This window comes from Quercus suber, unplaced genomic scaffold, assembly GCF_002906115.3.
Source record: "Quercus suber isolate HL8 unplaced genomic scaffold, Cork oak 2.0 scaffold_430, whole genome shotgun sequence".
NCBI classification, from domain to species: Eukaryota; Viridiplantae; Streptophyta; class Magnoliopsida; order Fagales; family Fagaceae; genus Quercus; species Quercus suber.
Window position 1 is genome coordinate 531,391 of NW_027069881.1, and position 19,632 is coordinate 551,022.

The window sequence follows — 19,632 nt, forward strand, 5'->3', positions numbered from 1 at the left end:
TTATATCATCACAAATAGAACCATACTTATCATTATTAGTGTAACTATCCTTCAACGGAATTAGATGAAGAGAAACACAAACAGCAATTGATGGAAACTCAGGACCAACCCAGAATGATATGGAACTTTCAGTGCTTTGATGATTGATCCAATTCGGAATCTTTTTTCCTGGTACTCTAATATCATATCTCTCTCCAAAATCAACCAGATACGCATCTAGAGTGGGAAAGAACTCATCTTCAATTGTGTTGAACTTGGAGAGGGAGACCTGGGAAGCGTAATCAATATGATTCGATAATTTGCGATGTGAATGCGAATCCATTAATACTTTGTGTTTCACACCTGAACATTTCATATTTGGTGAAAGCCCTAAAATTCTTCCAAACTGCATGAAATTAGGAATTTTAAGAAATTGAAGTTTAGCAAATCTAGTAAATTTATTTGCAAAGGTAACCAAAATTGTTTCTATTATTACTTTAAGAGAGAGAGAGAGAGAGGTACCTGAAGGATTAATTTTCTTAATGATTCTGGATTCAACGAGATGCAATTTTGTGCATATACTTGTCTTATACTTTCTGGAAGCTTTGGAATTTTCTTAAGGAACTTGGAATCTTGAATTAGAAGCAAATTTAATCTATTGAATCTGATAATGCTTTCTTGTAGGTTCAAATCTTCACTCCCTAATAATAAACATTTCTCTGAGTGGGTGAAGCAAGAAGTCAACCTTTTTAGAAAATTCAACCATGGAAAACAATATTTTAAAAAGCCACTGTAAGAATTGCATGCTTTTGCTTGTCTTTTAATCCCCACGTCCTTTGGAAATTTGACATTACCACAAAGGATGAGTTTGCGAAGTTGTTGCAATTTATAAATGCTACTTGGAAGATGACACAAATAAAAATTGGAACCTATATCTAGTCGCTCAAGTCCAGTGAGATTCCCAATTGATGGAGAAAGCTCTCTAATGGCAGTGTTTGCCACACTTAAATACTTTAAATTTTCCATTTCTTGTGGAATATCGGGGAATCTTTTAACCCTTTCGCAATTACAAAGATATAAATATTTAAGAGATTTCATCACAATACAACTTGGAAGAATTTGAAGTTCAACACAACCAAAGAGGTTCCAGCTTTCAAGCTTATCAAGACATCCAATAGAGTCATGAATCTTGACTAATCTTCTACAATTTTTAAGATCCAATTTCTTTATGTTTGGGGTGGCACTCGATAAGTCGGGAAATTCCCTAATGTATTGATTGGAACTAAAATTCATATATGTCAAGTTTTTGCATTGCATCCTCTGTAGAAAAAAGAAAATCAAAATTTTTAACTCCAACAAATGTTATTAAAATATAGTTTAATAAAGTAATAATAATTTATAAAAAAAATAAAAATGATTATACCTTGAAAAGCTTGTTCAATGTAACCCGACTTTCTGGCATGTTGAATGCAATGAGTTTTTGAGGATCAAAATTGGATGGTAAGGAAGACAAAGGAAATCCGGACCAATCAAGAACCCTTAATTCATAAGGAAGATATTTGAGGCCTTTACAAATATCTACATTACTAACTATGAGGAACTTGAGATTTTTCATCTTTTCAAGACATTTAGGCTCTAATTTCATCTTTGATGGTTCAGGTGAGCATATCATTATGCCTCGCACTTTTTCCGATCCCTAATTAGACAAAGTATCAAGTCAATCAAACTATACAATAAAATTCACTAAAGTATATGATAGTTAAATTTAAACAAGAACTAAGCTGATAAAGTTAAATTTTCTTCAGCATTTAAATGAAAAATAATCACTACATTTGCCATTTGAAAAAAAAGGTAGAAAATGAACCAAGATAAAGCATACCGTATTTTGTGTTAGTACTTTATGAACATCCTCATAACACCATAGCCTACTGCGCTCTTCAGGCAAGTCTGGTGATTCCCGTTGAACAATGTCCCTACCCATTTGTTGTAGCAAGTCATGCATCAACAATTTATCACATCGACCAACGGTTATTAGGCACTTATCGATAAGTCTTCGAATTCCATAAATTGGATATAAATTGCAAGCATCCAGTATATCAATGACATATTCCTTAGGAAATCCCTCAAAGAAGCATGCAATATCGAGGAAAATATCTTTTTCAGTTTTATCCAATCCTTCATAACTTATTTCAAGTATTTTTTTTATTTCTTCATTAGGAATTCTTTCATACTTTTCTACTGCACTTCTCCATTCAGGTTTAGTTCTTCCATACAAATCAGCACCACTTATTACTAGAGCCAATGGCAATCCCTTGGCATATTGTATAACTCTATCTGCAAGTTCCAAATAATCATCTTTGGGTTTGTTGCTTTGGAAGGCATGCATACTAAAAAGTTCAAGAGCTTCATCTTGATCTAATTCCTTAACCGAGTAGGCTGAACAACAATTTCCAAGAGTAGCTGCCAAGTGTTTGTCTCTTGTTGTTATAATGATTTTGCTTCCGGAAGCAAACCAATCACATCTTCCAAGCAAATTTTCTATTTGGATCCATTTATCCACATCATCAAGAACTAAAAGAATCCTCATAAATGAAAGTCTTTCCTTTATCATATTGATTCCCCTAGATTTGTTACCCACCTTTAAATTTGTATCCCTTAAGATCTCAAAAAGAAGAGCCTCTTGTAGTTTGATTACACTAGCATTTGTCCTCGATCTTTCTCTTAAATTTTCTAAATAACAAAATCCATCAAAATGATCACAAATTCTATTAAAAATAGCTTTTGCGATTGTTGTCTTACCTATTCCACCAGGGCCATGGATACCTATTATATGACCATCATTTGACTCAATATCTAAAAGAATGGTCTTTACACGATAATTTATTCCAACAGGGTATCGAGCAACAAATAATGGTGTGTGATTAAATTTAGAATTTGAGATATCTTCAACAATTCCTTGGATAAATTTGAACTCATTGCAACTGTCATTCACATAACATTAAAAAATATATATAACAAGTTAGACTAGAAAATAGAAATGTGAAGATCAACTAAATTTAAGATGTTCGGCTTGTGCATAAAAATTTTAAATATTGTCAATTAAAGTAAGTGGCTTGTATTAATTCCCATATAGATGACATTCAAATTAAACATAAATATGCAGGCATACCATAAATTGAAATTAATAGGATATTATTGTTTAGAAAATTTATTCATATATAGAATCTATATGTGTTTATACTTTATATTTGAAAATGAATAAATAATAAGATACTTGAATTTTATCATTTGACTACTTATTTCAAGTTTGAAAGTCAAAGACTTAAAAGACAATAAATAAAAGTGTAAAATTGGAGGAAAGTATGGTTATTTGATCAAAATGACTTAACATTAAAAACCAAACCGTTCAAGTAAAATCATGTGTTTTGATATATATATATATATATATAAGAGTCAAATTTTCATGATTTAATCAGGTTTTTTTATTTTTTTTTAAAATTTTTTTTTGTGAAACATTTTTTTGGTTATGAAACTAAAGCTAAAGTTTCTGTCATCGCAATCCGGATTTTCATTTTTCATATGGTTTACCTGTTTGACGGTACAACCTTTGATTCGGTGCAATTCTGAGTACTATACGTCTAGAATGAAGTTGCATGGAAAATCTAATTAAGTTACTGATGATTGAAACTTGTTAAGACTCACTTTTAATACTAGAACTAAATTTTTAAGGATATTTTTGGGAAATTTTTTAAATAAATAATATGTGGGAGAAAGAGACTCCTATATATATATATATATATATGAATGACACTCCTATTTAATTAGTAAGTTTTATTTTTTATTTTTTTTATTTTTATAAATTAAATCCTTATATTTCAACATTGCTAGCTAATTAACCTCTACAATCATAGATATGAAGAAAAAAAGTATAGACATAATTTGGCCAAAAGACTAACACTGATAAATTAGTGCTAATTGTTGTTTAACAATAAAATTAGTGATCATAACAGACCACTGAAAGTTATAAAAAGTGCAATAGTTGTCATTAAATACATACCTATGCTTGTAATGCCAACCAGATATATTAGCGGTTTCATGGAGAGCTTTTCTCCACCTTTCTACTTTCTTGCTATCCTTAAGTTTTCCTTCAAGTTTAGCTAGGGCTTCTCCGAACTTTCCATTTTGGTTGCGTATTTCTGATGGATCCACCTTGTAAAAAATCGGTCGCACCAACTGGTCATTCTTCTTACACTCAACAATCTTGGCAAGCTCATCCAAACACCAAGTGGAGGATGAATAGTTTTCAGAAAATACAATTATTGACATCATTGAGTTTTCAATGGTTTTGAGAAGCTCTATAGAAATTTCTTCTCCCTTTGGAAGCTTATCATCAATGAAGGTGTGAATACCCCTCAAACGCAACATGTCATACAAATGGCTTATAAAACCAAAACGGGTATCTTCACCTCTAAAACTCAAGAAGACATCAAACTTCTTGGGTTGGTGGGTGAAAGAAGAAGATGAGGCTCCTTTGCAGGCCACAAGAGCCATCAAGATTTATGAGAAAAGAGTTGTAAAGATCTGAAAGGAGGAGAAAGAAAACTCCGAAGGGATTGCAATATAACTCAAGAAAGTGACGACAAATTAGGAAGAGGGTGAATGCAAGCAAGAGAAGCCTTTAAAGGTCGCTTGTTTTGGGTGTGTCCAGCAACTCTTTGAACTTTCCAGGAACCGTAGATGCTTTTTTGATTTAGCTGCAGATGGTTGAGAAAAGCAGAGAAAGAAAGATACTGATGAAATAGGATTTGAAGGAGACCCTAAGGAGTCTTCAGTTGCTTGGTTGAGGAAAGTCAATACGCAAGTTACACCTGGACCAAGTAATGCCTGGACACGCATGTCAACTTCAGTAGAAGAGGATGGATTGGATATACAGTTTATAAACTATTAGATAGCAATTACCTAGTAGTTGTGTGAATGCAAAAGCAAATAAATATTTTTTACATTTTTCTTTTCACATTGCGGGATCTTGGATGCTTCATGTTTCTGTGTAAAACCAATAAAAAAAAAAAAATGTAAAATACTTTAAGGAATCTCCTCATGCGTAACCTGGGGCCCTTTTAGACTAATTAATTTGACCTTATCGTGAATGATGTTCTGAGAATAAAAAAAAAAAAATTTTGATTAGCAAGTACAATGAAGGGGTTTTAATATATTATATAAATAATAATATTTCTTTTTAAATAGATAATTAATAATTTGTTCAATTCAATGCCCTACTAGGATATGTTTAGATACCGTTTATTTTGCCGAAACTAAAAATTTATTGCTGAAAATATTATAGATAAAGGTAAAAATTAGCTGAAATAGTACAATGAGACCTATGAATAGTACCAAAAAGTGCGTTGAGACCCATGAATAATAACAAAAATAAACTCAATAATGAAATAATTTTTCATTTTTCATTTGTATCCAAATGGAGGCTAAGTGTGCGTTTGGATTGAGATCGAAAATTAAAACAATTTTATTATTCAGCTTATTTTTGCTACTATTCGTGGGTCCTACTGCATTTTTTGGTACTATTCATGGGCCTCACTGTACTATTTCAACTAACTTTTACCTTTACTTGTGATACTTTCAGCAATAAGCTTTTAGTTTCAGCAAAATAAGCAGTATCCAAATACACCATAAAATAAGAAACGTAAAAGATTTGACTTTTGAGGTTGATTATCATCTACACTAAAAACTAATTGTTGTCTTAATATGATAACAGAGAGGCAATCATTATTGAAACACTTTTTAAAAAATAAAAAACAACAACAAAAAAAAAAGTTTATACACATTATTTATTTATTTTGTGTGATTAATATATATTTTTATCAAAATCCTATCATCTCCCTTAGTGAAACACTCGCTAAATAGAACTGCTCTATTTCATTGAATTAGAAAATAAAATGAGAGAGCAAATGTACAGTCAATACTCAATAGGTTACACCTCTACTCTCTCTCTCTCTCTCTATATATATATATAGTGAAACTGAGTATAATAAAAAAGAAAAAGGAAAAAAAAAATGAAGAAGTAGGGGAAGAAAATAGCTGTAATAGAGCAAAAGCAACTCAACCTCTACAAAGATAATGACACATAATCAGGCTTTATTATAACAGAAAATTAAACTCGTTTCTTACTCCGGCGTGTATCACATATTCGCATAAAGCAAAACGGCACCGTTTTGCACTTGTTCCATTTTTCCATTAAAAGTTGAATGACGATGTTTCATTTAAGTGAGGATCTTTGGAATAAAACGATAGCGTTTTGCTGTCACCTTTCTTCGCTGAGATCGGAATGAGAGTTGAGAATGCTCGATGGTCTATCTTCAACAACTTAATGCTTATATTCACATTGTCGCATCTCACTCAGTAGTCAGTACTATAGACGCCATCAAGCTCAATACCAAGAAAAAAATGTTGTCACCATTCCCATAATTATTTCCACAAAAATTGGTTGTTCTATATCGCTAAAGTTGTTCCAACTCCAGGCCCAACCGGCATGTTAGTCAAGCATTGGCTCAACTATACATTATATTGAGCTATAGCCTATAGTCTTTGGCTCAACTATACGAATGTGTATGTGTGTGTGTGTGCACTTGTTTACCATACTATGGTGTGCTCAGTGCGAAATGAAATGGTAAAACCTTTAATCTAGCAACATTACTGTAAAGTTGTTATTTACAACTATGTATTTTGTTGGCTTTTATTCCGTGTCAAATTTGATTGTAATTTTATTCAATCATTTATACCCTGTATTTATTGTGGGATTTCATTGTAAGGGTTGTGTGTTAGAGAAAGAGAGTGTGAAGACTCAAGCATTTGAAGACTGAAGATTTCTCGTGGGTATGTCGCTACTTAGCTTCCTGCGAAGTGACACATGTGCCTTGCACATGCTGGAATGTGAAGAGTCAGGACAGATGTAGATAACTGTGTTTCGCGAGTAGCTCGCTGGTAAGGCCTTCCCGCGAGATACCCACGAAACGCTTTGTTTAGCTGAACTGTCATTTTTTATACACTCTATACTTGTGAAACACTCTGTTTAGCTGAACTGTCATTTTTGATACACTCTACCTTGCCCACTCTATATATACCCTCATTACCCACATACGTAGGTGAGGCCATTCAGAGAGAAAACCCTAGAGAGGTTTTTTAAAACACACACACCCATCTTTTGAGAGAGAGCTACTCATCCTTAGTGAGAAATTACTGTAGCCTCTTCTCCATCCCTCTTCCATTATCATACCTTGAGAGGAGATTTGTACCCAAACACAACCCACACATATTTAGAGTATAGAGAGTGTTTTAGAGCTATTGGGAAGCATTGGAAGAAGTCGATGATGGCAGATGCAACATGGAGCTTGTTGCAGAATCCGGAGAACTAAGACAAGACACGGTTCCGAGAAGCCTTGTTGGAGTAGGAGCTTGGAGGGCTTAGGTACACTGGGTAGATTAGACTTGGAGGGTCTCTTGCTAACCCATGTATTCCAATTGATTGTCTAATGGATTGATTTCCGCTTGGAGGGCGGCGGAGAGGTTTTTCGCCGAGTTCTTTGGTTTCCTCTTCGAAAACACATCTCGGTATTTTTTGTGTTTGCATCTTTCTTCCCTACTCTTTTATATTCCATTATACTGCTGTGTTGCTTAGTTTATGGATTAGAGTAGCTTATGTGTTCATCCGCTCACATTTACATTATTCTGCACTTAGTATTAAGTTAGTGTAAAATCCATCGACCCGTAATTTTAATTGGGGGGTCTAAATTGCTGTTGTGTTTTTAACACATTTTCGAGTTTTCAATTAGTATCAAAGCGGGTACACTCGCTGTGGTTTAAATACCTGAGTGTGATCCTTGACCCTATTTGAGATGGACCGATCTCAATCACTCAATGTTCTACCATTTTTTGATGCAAACAATTATGCTTTCTAGAAAGTCAGAATGAGAGCATTTTTATGCTCTATAGATGATACTGTTTGGGATGCAGTTGAGATAAGTTGGACTAAGCCGACGGATCCTAAGTCCACTTGGGATAAGGCAGCTCTCGCAGCAGCCAATGCTAGTAGTAAAGTGTTAAATGCTATTTTTTGTGGTGTGTCTCCTGATAAATTCCATAGGATCTCTCATATGACGGTAGCCAAGGAAGCCTGGGAGATTTTGGAGACGACATATGAGGGTACGAAGAAAGTTAAGGACAAAAAACTTTAGATGCTTACCACCAAATTTGAAGAGCTCAAGATAGGGGATGATGAACCATTTGATTCATTCTATGGGAAGCTCAATGAAATTGTAATTGCTAAACTCAATCTTGAGGAGAAGATTGAAGATACTAAGGTGGTGAGAAAAATTTTGAGGTCCTTACCGGAGAGCTTTTGAGCAAAAGTCACAGCCATAGAGGAAAGTAACGATTTGGATGAAATTAAGATCCAATAGCTCATTGGATCACTTCAAACGTATGAGCTTGGACTGCCTTCCCATAAGACAAGTAAATCGCTTGCTCTTAAAACCATCACCGAAAGAATAGATGTTCCTTTCGAAGAAGATGGAGTGGAGAAGGAAGTAGTATATCTTGCAAAAAACTTTCAAAAATTTCTGAAGATGAAGAATAGTAGAAAACCATTCAACAGAGGGAAATTTTCATCTTCAAGAGGTGATAGGAAAGAGTTTACGAGGAAAGAAGGGAAGGATTCTCAACCTCCTTCAGACATTGTGTGCTATGAGTGCAATGGCCATGGACATCTAAAGAAGGAGTGTCCAAATTTTCTGAGGGGAAAAGGCAAGGCATATGCCACTACGCTTAGTGATTCTGACTCGAAAGAGAGCTGTGATGGAGAGAGAAACTACTCCGCCTTCATGACCATTACTCATGTGGAGTCATCGGATAATTTGGGTGCACTTGTGAAGGAGCTTGGTGAGCATTCTGATTCAGAGTCTATTGGGATTGTGGAAGAATCAGATACTGAAGAGGAAGAAAATACAGCTAATCTTCAAGAAAATTACTCCTTACTACTTGAGAAGTTTGAAGAGTATGCAAGGGTAGCCAAGGCAGCTGTGAGGAAAATGAAGAAAGCTGAGGAAGATTACAGAAATCTTTTGGTCAGATATAAAGAGACTAAGTGTGAGATTGAGATACTAAATGACGAGCTGTCTGAAGCCTATACGAAGGTAAGGTTTCTTGAGCAAAAGGTAGTGCAAGCTCATGCCAAGATAGAGAAAGTCTCCTCTCAGAAGTTAGAAGATGTCATATCATCTCAAAAACCTTCCTCAGACAAGTCCGGGTTGGGATACACCGGAGGAAGTTGCTCGTCAGCCAAAGTCACCAAAGAAGTAAAGTTTGTGAAGGCAAACGAGACGGTTGTAGAAGAGCCTAGTCTTGAGAAAGTTGAGGATGTAAAAAGGAAGAATGTGGCTAAGCAACAAATGGTGACTAAGCCCCAAAATAAATCTGTGGTTAAACATGGAACCAGAGGAAGATCTTTCCCAAGATCACAACGGGGTCCTAGGACGAATTATGTGTGTCACTATTGTGGATTGCAAGGATACACCAGAACCAACTGTCAAAAGCTGAGAGCAGACAACAATGCAAGCGCATCTCGGTCACGAGAAAAGAGAAATGACATAAGGTTTTAGGGTGGTGAGCAACCAAGAAGTCAAAATCGTGATCCAGGAATGATGGACGTGATGAAGATGATCGGTGCCTTCACCAATTGCTTGGAGAGTTTCACCAGAAGGTTTGAAAGTCCAAACTCTCATACCCAATCCGTCAAGGATATCACCCCTAACGCACGTGACGTGTGGGTGAAGAGGGGTACTCATGTATAAGCATTATAACATGTCCATACATAAATACTTCTAATGTTTAGGGACATTTGCTGTTGCATCATTTCATGCATTGCTTTCATTTTTCTGTTGTTCTCTTATTTGTTTTGGTTTGTTCCAACTATTTTTGTTGATCTTACTTTTCTTGTTATGTTTTTGGGTATGTTCAAAAAATTCAAAAACCCATAAAAATTGAAAAATCTCAAAAGTTTGATCACTTGTTTTGTATATGTCATGTGTGAGTTTGGCCTAGTACTTTCGTACTAATGGCGTAGTGCATTTACGACTTTGCTTGTTATGTATACACTCATTTCTATATGGAAGAAATCTTGAACACTATGTGTGACTATTGTAAATAGATCTTCAAGCTTGTCATGAATGATTGGTCAATGGTTTTGTTGGTCTTGATACTTGCATAGACTTGTGTCTATATCTCTTCCCAATTTATTTTTATGTTTTTGCAAAAAGAGCTCACCAAATGTAAATCTCCAAATGAAAAGAGATATTGAGCTGCAAAAGCCTGTCGCACACACTAGTATTCGACTAGGAAAAAGGGAAAGTGACTCTTTTTAATGTGTTTTGTATGGTGCTCAAAAAGCCAAAGACAAATCATCAATGTTGAAATATCATAAATTTCAAGCACCAATCTCAAAATGAGATGTTTTTGTCCAAACAAAATAAAATGGACCAATTGTTATGTCTTTTGTAGAAGCCAAATGAAAAGCTTCTAAGTTATGTACTCAATGTGTGGGAGGTCATATATACTCATTTCTATAATGGAGATTGTCCACTTGATTTCGTATTAGTTGTGTATGACTCGATTGAATTGATCATTTAAGCTTCATTCTGGTTTATAGACTATTCCACATTTGATACTCACACACAACACACAAGTCTTTGATTCAATCAATGCCTATCTCATTTGTGCGATTGTATATGTTCAAATGTGATGTGTATGCTCAAAAACTTGTTGATCAAACTCAAAAATATTTTTGAGTGTTTTATTTGTTTTTGAAAGTGATTTTATACTTTCTTGTCTTTTGCTTTTGTTTAAAATGCATTTTTGTGCTTTTCTTCAAAAACTGGTTCAGGGGTTGTTTCGCGAGAAGCTCACGACTTAGAGCTTCCTGCGAAAAGGGATTGAGGGAAATATTTTTTCTCTTCATGTCACACAGAAACTCTTGCGACTGTATCGCGACTATCTTGTGACCTGGTGCTTCTCGCGAAAGTTTTGTGCTTCAGTGGCCATCTTCGCGACTGTCTCGCGACTGTCTCACTACTCTCTAACCCGCGAAAAACGCGTATTTTCACTTTATATGTAACAGATGTGACAGTTTCTCAAAAAATTTCTCATTTCCGTCACTCAACCTCCCTCGAAACCTTTTCAACCCAAATTCAATTTCTATCAAAACCAATCTTTTTCAAGCATCTTTTCTGCATTGTCAACTTCAAGGTATGTCTTCTAAAGAATTTTCCTTCAAGTTTCTCTTAGTTTATGCAAAATTTTCGTTAGGGTTTTAAAAATTTGGGGATTTTTGAAAATTTGAATGTTTTTCTAAATTGGGTGAAAATTTTTCAAATTCTTTGATTGGGCTGTGTCTCATTTGATGTTTGTGTCCCTGTGTTGGCCCCTTGTGGCATTTTGACATGTATTTTGGGCATGATTTCACCATGGTCATGCATTGTTCACACTTAGAATACATTGTGCATGCTAGGTGTTTGACAAAATGTCCGAGTAACATTTTTGTGCCAATTGGAATCAAGTAATTTCAATTTATGGGTTTTCACTTGTTTGACCACGTTTCACTCAGTATGGACATTGGTCATATGTTTCATACTCTTTGCCCATGTTGAACACACTAGGCACACACCTAGGCACCCCTCATGCATCTGATGCTGCACTCTCATGCATAAACACACACATCCACACACATTAGCACATGCACACATATGCACACACATGCACAGTTACTTAGTTTCTTGCATTGTGTTTATGCATTCAGCAAATTGTTTGGAGTTGATTATGTCCTGTTCTATGCAGTTTTACTTTTGTTTTGAACTAACTTGAATCTAATCAAGTTTTGTGTTGTGTGTTGTGTGTTGTGCACATGTTTCCAAAAAAAAAAAAAAAAAAAAAAAAAGTGATCTGTTGCATAGATGTCTCCATTCAAGACTTCAGCTGTGAAAGGTGGTAGCAACAAAGGGAAAGAGCTGATCATTGATGTTGATGCCGATTCACCTAGACCAAAGAGAGCTTGTTTTTCAATGGGAATTTTTTATCCTAACTTGTTTAGGTCTTATGCTGCTTTTGAATCCTATAAGAACCTCTTTTGGGATGCTTCTTTGCTGGTTGAAAGGGGTGTTGATCAGCCATCACTCAAAGACACAAATATACCCATTTGGTTTGCCACGAAAGATTGGAACTATCTGCTTTCAACTTTCGAGGATACATACAAGAACATGGTTAAGGAATTCTATGCCAATGCCTTTGTTGTCGGAGAAGAGATAAAATGTTGGGTTCAAGGAAAAAGTTTTTTTGTCACACCAATGTACTTGGCAGAAATTCTACACATTAACCAACCAATACTCCCCATACTGCCGGTATATGATGAGCTGAACCCAGATAAATAGTATCTCAAACAGTCTTTAGGAGCCAATTTGGAATTCTCCTCCAATAAGAAGTCAATCAATGTGGCATCCCTTTCTCCCGAATTAAGACTTCTCTCAATGATCATGTGTAGCAATCTCTATCCCTTGTCCAGCACCATTTATATGAATCTTGGTTAAGCATTGTTTTTGAATGATCTGATCACTGACGCAGAGATTGATGTGTGCTCTCATATTTTTCACATTTTGGCAAAAACAGTTGACCGGACTGCTTCAAGGAATTGTCTTCCTTTCTGTCGCCTTATTTTAAGGATTTTGAAGCTCAAAGGTGTCCGTCCATTGGAAGATGAGCGTCCATATACAAGGCCAAGTCCAATTAACATTCGATCTCTCCATGCGAGTATGAGCCACACCAAGAAGAACACTAAGCAAGAAAGTCATGCATCGTCGGGAACCTCGAGCTCTGTAACTCGTACCTATGATGAACAGTTCAACAATATCTCCGCTGCTCTTCAAGAGATGAGTACAAAGATGTTCGGGCTAGTGACTATCATGTACGCTCACCACAGGCGTCTTGATTCACAGTTCACATCACTCCAAACTCAGTTGGACAAAATTCAACAGAAGCTAGAAGAGAATGACTAGCTATTCCATGACAAAAAGAGGGAGATGATGTCATTGATAGGGGGAGTATGGTGACCTATGATAAGGGGAGTATGGTGATAGGCGGAGAAGAAGCCACCAGTTCCTATGTTTGATGTTTTATGCTTACTGCTTATGCTTTAAAGCTTTGATACTCTGTTTTTATTTTAGTATAGTTTCAGTAGTTCTTTTGTGATATTCTCTATACTTTGTAGCATATCTTGCATGTACCCATGTTGCTTTTGTAAGCTTTAAGGGTTTGTTTCATTGCATGTTTCTAGGCTTTTATGGTTTGTGCCATGCATATGCAGTACCTTGTTTATGCAGCCTTTATGCTTGTGTACTTGATGTTTAATGTCATACATTTTATGTTAGTACGTCACTCTTGTGCCATTGTAGGATTGTTCCTAGATGCATATATGTTCTATGCATTGGTTGAGCGAAGAACAGTCTTGTGCCCTAGTAGGATTTTTCCTAGATGCAAATACTTCGTGTATTTTGCATTGGTTGAGTGTTGGATTTGCAAATGATACTCTTCAAATGAGCTTATCATCTTGCATGTCCAGATGTTCATTCCTTGTGTGAATAAGCATAATGATCACTTTTGTATAGTGATTGCTTGTTTGATCTTGCCATGGTCTATTGTTTTATTCCATTTTGCTTGATCACATTATATTTGCTCCATATGCATTTAAAGTTTTCTGCATATAATGATATTATTGTGTTGTTGTGTTTCAGGAGTTACTTGTTCATATGTTCAAGAGCCTTTCGGCTTCTGGATTAGGTGTGAGTGAGTTTTGCATTTGTTCCCAAACTCACGTTTAAGTCTAGAGTTTGTTTTAGGGTTTTGTCACAGAATAACCAAAGGGGGAGATTGTAAAATTGTTATTTACAACCATGTATTTTGTTGGCTTTTATTCCATGCCAAATTTGATTGTAATTTTATTCAATCGTTTATACCTTGTATTTATTGTGGGATTTCATTGTAAGGGTTGTGTGTTAAAGAGAGAGAGAGTGTGAAGACTCAAGCATTTGAAGACTGAAGATTTCTCGCGGGTATGTCGCGACTTAGCTTCCGGCAAAATGACACATGTGCCCTGCACATACTAGAATGAGAAGAGTCAGGACAGATGTAGACAACTGTGTTTCGCAAGTAGCTCGCTGGTAAGGCTTTCCCACGAGATACTCACGAAACGCTCTGTTTAGCTAAACTGTTATTTTTGATACACTCTATACTCGCGAAACGCTCTGTTTAGCTGAACTGTCATTTTTGATACACTCTATCATTGCCCACTCTATATATACCCTCATTACCCACATACGTAGGTGAGGCCATTCAGAGAGAAAACCCTAGAGAGGTTTTTTAAAACACACACACCCATCTTTTGAGAGAGAGCTACTCATCCTTAGTGAGAAATTACTGTAGCCTCTTCTCCATTCCTCTTCCATTATCATACCTTGAGAGGAGATTTGTACCCAAACACAACCCACACATATTCAGAGTATAGAGAGTGTTTTAGAGCTGTTGGGAAGCATTGGAAGAAGCCGATGATGGCAGATGCAACATAGAGCTTGTTGCGGGATCCGGAGAACTAAGACAAGACACGGTTCCGAGAAGCCTTATTGGAGTAGGAGCTTGGAGGGCTTAGGTACATCGGGTAGATTAAACTTGGCGGGTCTCTTACTAACCCATGTATCCCAATTGATTGTCTAGTGGATCAATTTTCGCTTGGAGGGCGGCAGAGAGGTTTTTTGCCGAGTTCTTCGGTTTCCTCTTTGAAAACATGTCTCGGTGTTTTTTGTGTTTGCATCTTTCTTCCCTACTCTTTTATATTCCATTATACTGCTGTGTTGCTTAGTTTATGGATTAGTGTAGCTTATGTGTTCTTCCGCTCACATTTACACTATTCCGCACTTAGTATTAAGTTAGTGTAAAATCCATCGAGCCGTAATTTTAGTTGGGAGGTCTAAATTGCTCTTGTGTTTTCAACACATTTTCGAGCTTTCAATTGGTATCAAAGCGGGTACACTCGCTGTGGTTTAAATACCTAAGTGTGATCCTTGACCCTATTTGAGATGGACCGGTCTTAATCACTCAACGTTCCACAATTTTTTATGGGAACAATTATGCTTTTTGGAAAGTCAGAATAAGAGCATTTTTATACTCTATAGATGATACCGTTTGGGATGCGATTGAGATAAGTTGGACTAAGCCGATGGATCCTAAGTCCACTTGGGATAAGGCAGCTCTCGCAGTAGCCAATGCTAATAGTATAAGTCCACTTGGGATAAGGCAGCTCTTGCAGCAGCCAATACTAATAGTAAAGCGTTAAGCATCACAAAAGCACAAGAGAGAGGGAAGTCCTAAAATATCTAAAGAGAAAGCTGCTACCATCGCATTAAATGCTTTGCACCTAACCAACTGGCCACATTAATGTGGAGGTGACACGGAAACAGTAATTTTCAGCCTTACAGCTACTACCAAAGACTTCAGGAAGGTGCTGATGGGACAAGGATTAATACCAGCAATCTGCCCTACACGTGGAGGGTAAAAAGGAAAGAAAGAAGAAAGTATAAAATAGAAAGAAGACCTTGAGAGAAAGGATCTAGAAATTAAGAGAAAAACACTGTAGCAATCAAGAATTGAACTTGTAATCAAACTTGAGAAGAAATATATAAGAGCTGATCTCCTCGGATTGTGCTGAGGGTGATTTCCCTTAGATCAAAATAGTCTATCTTCATTTTCTTGTCATCTGGATCTATTTTACTTGTTGTCTGACTCATTAAAGGCCAGTTTTTCAACCCACTCTCTACAAATTCATTGTATTGAGCTCTTTAGGCCTAAGTTCATCCATCCTTTGGGCTTGGGAGCTAAATTGTGTCCTTACAATTGGTGCCGTTTATGAAAAATTCTAGTGTTGTGGTGAGTTTAACGTTCAAATATGGTGGGTTCAGGTCCACACCAAAAGGAATCTATGGAGTCTCGACGTTAAGATCATTTCCTTCATCTTGAACAAAGAAGGGACCGGGAAGGAAGTGTGCATAGTCAATCTCGAACGAGGAGTCACGCCTCTCATGAGGAAAATGCTAGGAACATGTAGTTGGAGATTGATCATTTGAAGAGGAAGCTACGCCACGAATGGCGAAGGCGAACTCCCTCCAATTCTGACTTCTCTTCTGACAATGAAGAGGATGGTAGTTAAAGACCTAGATCAAGGACTCCTCCTAGTAAGTCTTTCACATATGATGAGGACTACCACCATGAGCGTAGAAATAGGAACTTATCCTCCAAAGGCTTGGGAAATGATGCAATGAGCACAGCGCTTAACCAAATTTCCAGATCACCTTTCACGTGCAAAATTAAGGGAGGGAGACTACCTCGTCGGTTCACTCAGCTCACGTTTGGTCGAACAGACCTTGTAGAGCATGTAAGCCACTTCAATCAGAAAATGGTTGTGCACTCCAAGAATGAGGCCTTGATGTGTAAGGTATTCCCATCCAACTTGGGGCTTGTGGCGATGAGGTAGTTTGATGGCCTAGGTGCAGGTTCCATTGATTCATTTAAGGAGCTCACCCAGGCATTTGGATATCATTTTATCACATGCAATATGGTTCCTTAGCCCTTAGATTCCCTATTATCCATGTCCATGCAAGAAGGGGAGACCCTGAAAATGTACTCGAACAGATACTGGGAGATGTTCAATGAGATTAATGAGGAATTTGACGATGTGGCTATAAGGACTTTTAAGGTCAACCTGCTTGCTGAGCACGATTTGAGAAAGTCCTTGACCAAGAAGCCGGTAAGGAGCGTGCATCAGATTATGGATCGTATTGATGAAAACAAGCGGGTTGAGGAAGACTAGCAGCAAGGGAAGGGAAAGACTAAGGTTATCCCTCAGGACAGGAGGGATTTCAAGTTGGACAGATACAATAATAACAAACCATGAAGGGATTTTGCTAGGCAATCCAGGTCTACAGCTTCTCAAGTGGTTAACACAGTGTTCTGAAAGCTAGTACATCAAGTCTTGGAGAAGATCAAGAATGAGTCATACTTCAAATGACCAAACAAGATGGGAGGAGACCCAATGAGGGGCAACCAAAGTCTTCATTGCCAATATCATCAGGAGCGAGGGCATACCATCAAGGACTTTAGAACTCTGTGGAACCATCTGGAGCAACTGGTCAGAGATGAAAGGTTACAATAGTTTTTGTATCAACCCAATGGGCAAGGAGACCAAGCAAGGTCAAGGGCTCAGGTGAATGCTTCTTTAAGGCCCTCTTTGGACACAATTAATGTCATCTTTGCTGCTCTTATGAGAACTGATTCTCATCCTTCCAGGGTGATGTTTGTAGCTCAGCTACCCACCGAGGACTCTAATTCTGAGCCAAAGAAGGCTAGAGTGGAGATCTGACCGGCATTGAGTTTTTCGGACGAGGACAAGTTCAAAACCATACAGCCACACGATGATGCTTTAGTGGTCATCCTCAAGATATGAGGGTTATGATGTGAAAATGGTGTTGGTAGACCAGGGTAATGGTGAAGAGATTATGTACCTTGACTTATACAGAGGGTTGAACTTGAAACCTGAGGATTTGATAGCTTATGACTCACTTTTGGTAAGTTTTGATGGGAAAGTTGTCATCTCAAGGAGTCAGATTAGATTGTCTGTGCAAGCAGGTTCTGAGGTATGTTAGGGTTTATACCCTATAATCCAATTTATTGGCATGTTATAAATAATTAAATTGTTTAATTATATGAGACTATCCATAAATGAACTAATGGGACATTATCTTAGTCCATGAGATGTATAGTATGTGATTTATGTGAAAAGTCACAGAAGATGTAAATCACAAGTTCCTTGTAAACTCAAAATTTTAGTTTGTAGTCGATAATAAAATTGGGCATTTCATCTGCGAAGACTATAATATATCAACTAAGATGATTTGTCTTGATCATAGAAGTGGAAACTTTTAGTTGATATGTTGATATGTTTTAAGAGTTAAGATATATTGAACTGGACCGCCGTGAGATTTATTATTCTCTTAACGACTGTCAAATGAATAATAAATCTCACGACTTCTATTTACATCAACTCTAAATCCTAAGAGAATAATAGACCTGATCATGAGGTGTAGGTTGCTTTGATATATCAGGAGTGAAATCTATAAGACACGATCAAAATCTCAGTATGTTGGGCAGTTACATTTAGTGTTGATGGAACATATATTCTTAAGATGAAATTCATAATCTCTAAACGGAGATATAAAATATTCCCTTGAGATAAGTTTAATGGGTTTGGTTTACTAAAGTATATATTTATGAAATTGGATTTCATAAATATATGATGAATAACATAAAGGATTAAACCAGGTACTTAAGGATTAAGATGTAGTACTCTTCAAAGTGGCAGTTAACATTTATGACTTTGTATTACTACGAATATTTTAATGAAGGGGCTGTATGTATAACAAAGTTTTGGGATATAATTTATTAATAAGGTCTAGAGTGTAATTATATTCTTATAGTGGTATTGAATATAATTAATGGTAATTTTGGATTTGTCAAGAGTTGACAGAAAAGCCCGAGGCCGATTGGAGCTAGAGTATTATTTGTTCCCTTTGGTCCCATCTCAACCCACAAACTAAAGCCCAATTAGGTAGGCTCAAAAGGCTAACCCAATTAGATAATCAGTTTTTATTTAATAGGAGTTATTAAATAAAGTAACTACTAAGGTAGTTAGAATATACGTATGATGAAAAGAAAAAAAAAAAAACAGTTTTTCTTTACAAGTAGAAGAAGAACTTTCTTTGAGAATCAATTTACATAAAGATTGATTGAGAGACCACACTTCTAGGGCATCATGTGGAATTAAGATGAATATTAAAGGTATTCTCAAGTCTTGGTTTTGAGTTTCACTACATCAAGGTACGCTTTCTATTCTTTGTTCTAGAATTCAAGGTTACATGTTATCTCTCATGAATGAAGTAGATCTGTGTTTGTTGCTTCGGCTGTGTTTTGTATGAGATGCAAAACCAGATTTTCCAACAAATGGTATCAGATCCATCTTCAATATCATGCTTGTATAACATGTGATTGAGTTTTAGAACTAAAGAAAAACCGTTTTCTCGGTGTTTTTATTTTCTGGTAAAATTTCTGCATAATTTTGTTTTGGAACTGCTGTGATTAATATATGTGATATATTGGTTGTTGATTGGAAACCATTGGCTTGATATTTGTTTTTAATTATGGGTCTGACATGACGTAAAGGCAATGGTTGTTGATTTGCAATGGGTCTGGCTTGCTAGTTTTGTTGATATCTGATATAAGGATAACAAGTACGTGCGACGTGGTTGTTCTTCCCTTTGATATCATATGAGCAACTTTACAATTGAATATTTGAATTCTTGGAACTCATATATGTATATCGTGGACCCATAGGCATATTCAACTTTCCCATCAACAGGCTTTTGTTCATATGTTTTAATTAAAGCTTGATTATTTTATTGCAAGTAGCATTGTTTTTGTTCTGAATGTACATGTTTGATT

General features: G+C 36.3%; 1 protein-coding gene across 1 annotated transcript; it reads right to left on the minus strand.

Moving 5' to 3' along the window:
• Positions 1 to 1,391: 1,391 nt before the first annotated feature.
• On the minus strand, positions 1,392 to 4,524 carry LOC112039062 (disease resistance protein RUN1-like). Its single transcript, XM_065761807.1, has 3 exons — positions 3,932 to 4,524; positions 1,786 to 2,960; positions 1,392 to 1,662 (listed from the first exon to the last, which is right to left on the minus strand). Exons 1-3 carry the CDS (start codon positions 4,402 to 4,404, stop codon positions 1,397 to 1,399), a joined length of 1,914 nt encoding a protein of 637 aa, XP_065617879.1. The 5' UTR covers positions 4,405 to 4,524; the 3' UTR covers positions 1,392 to 1,396.
• Positions 4,525 to 19,632: the final 15,108 nt, after the last annotated feature.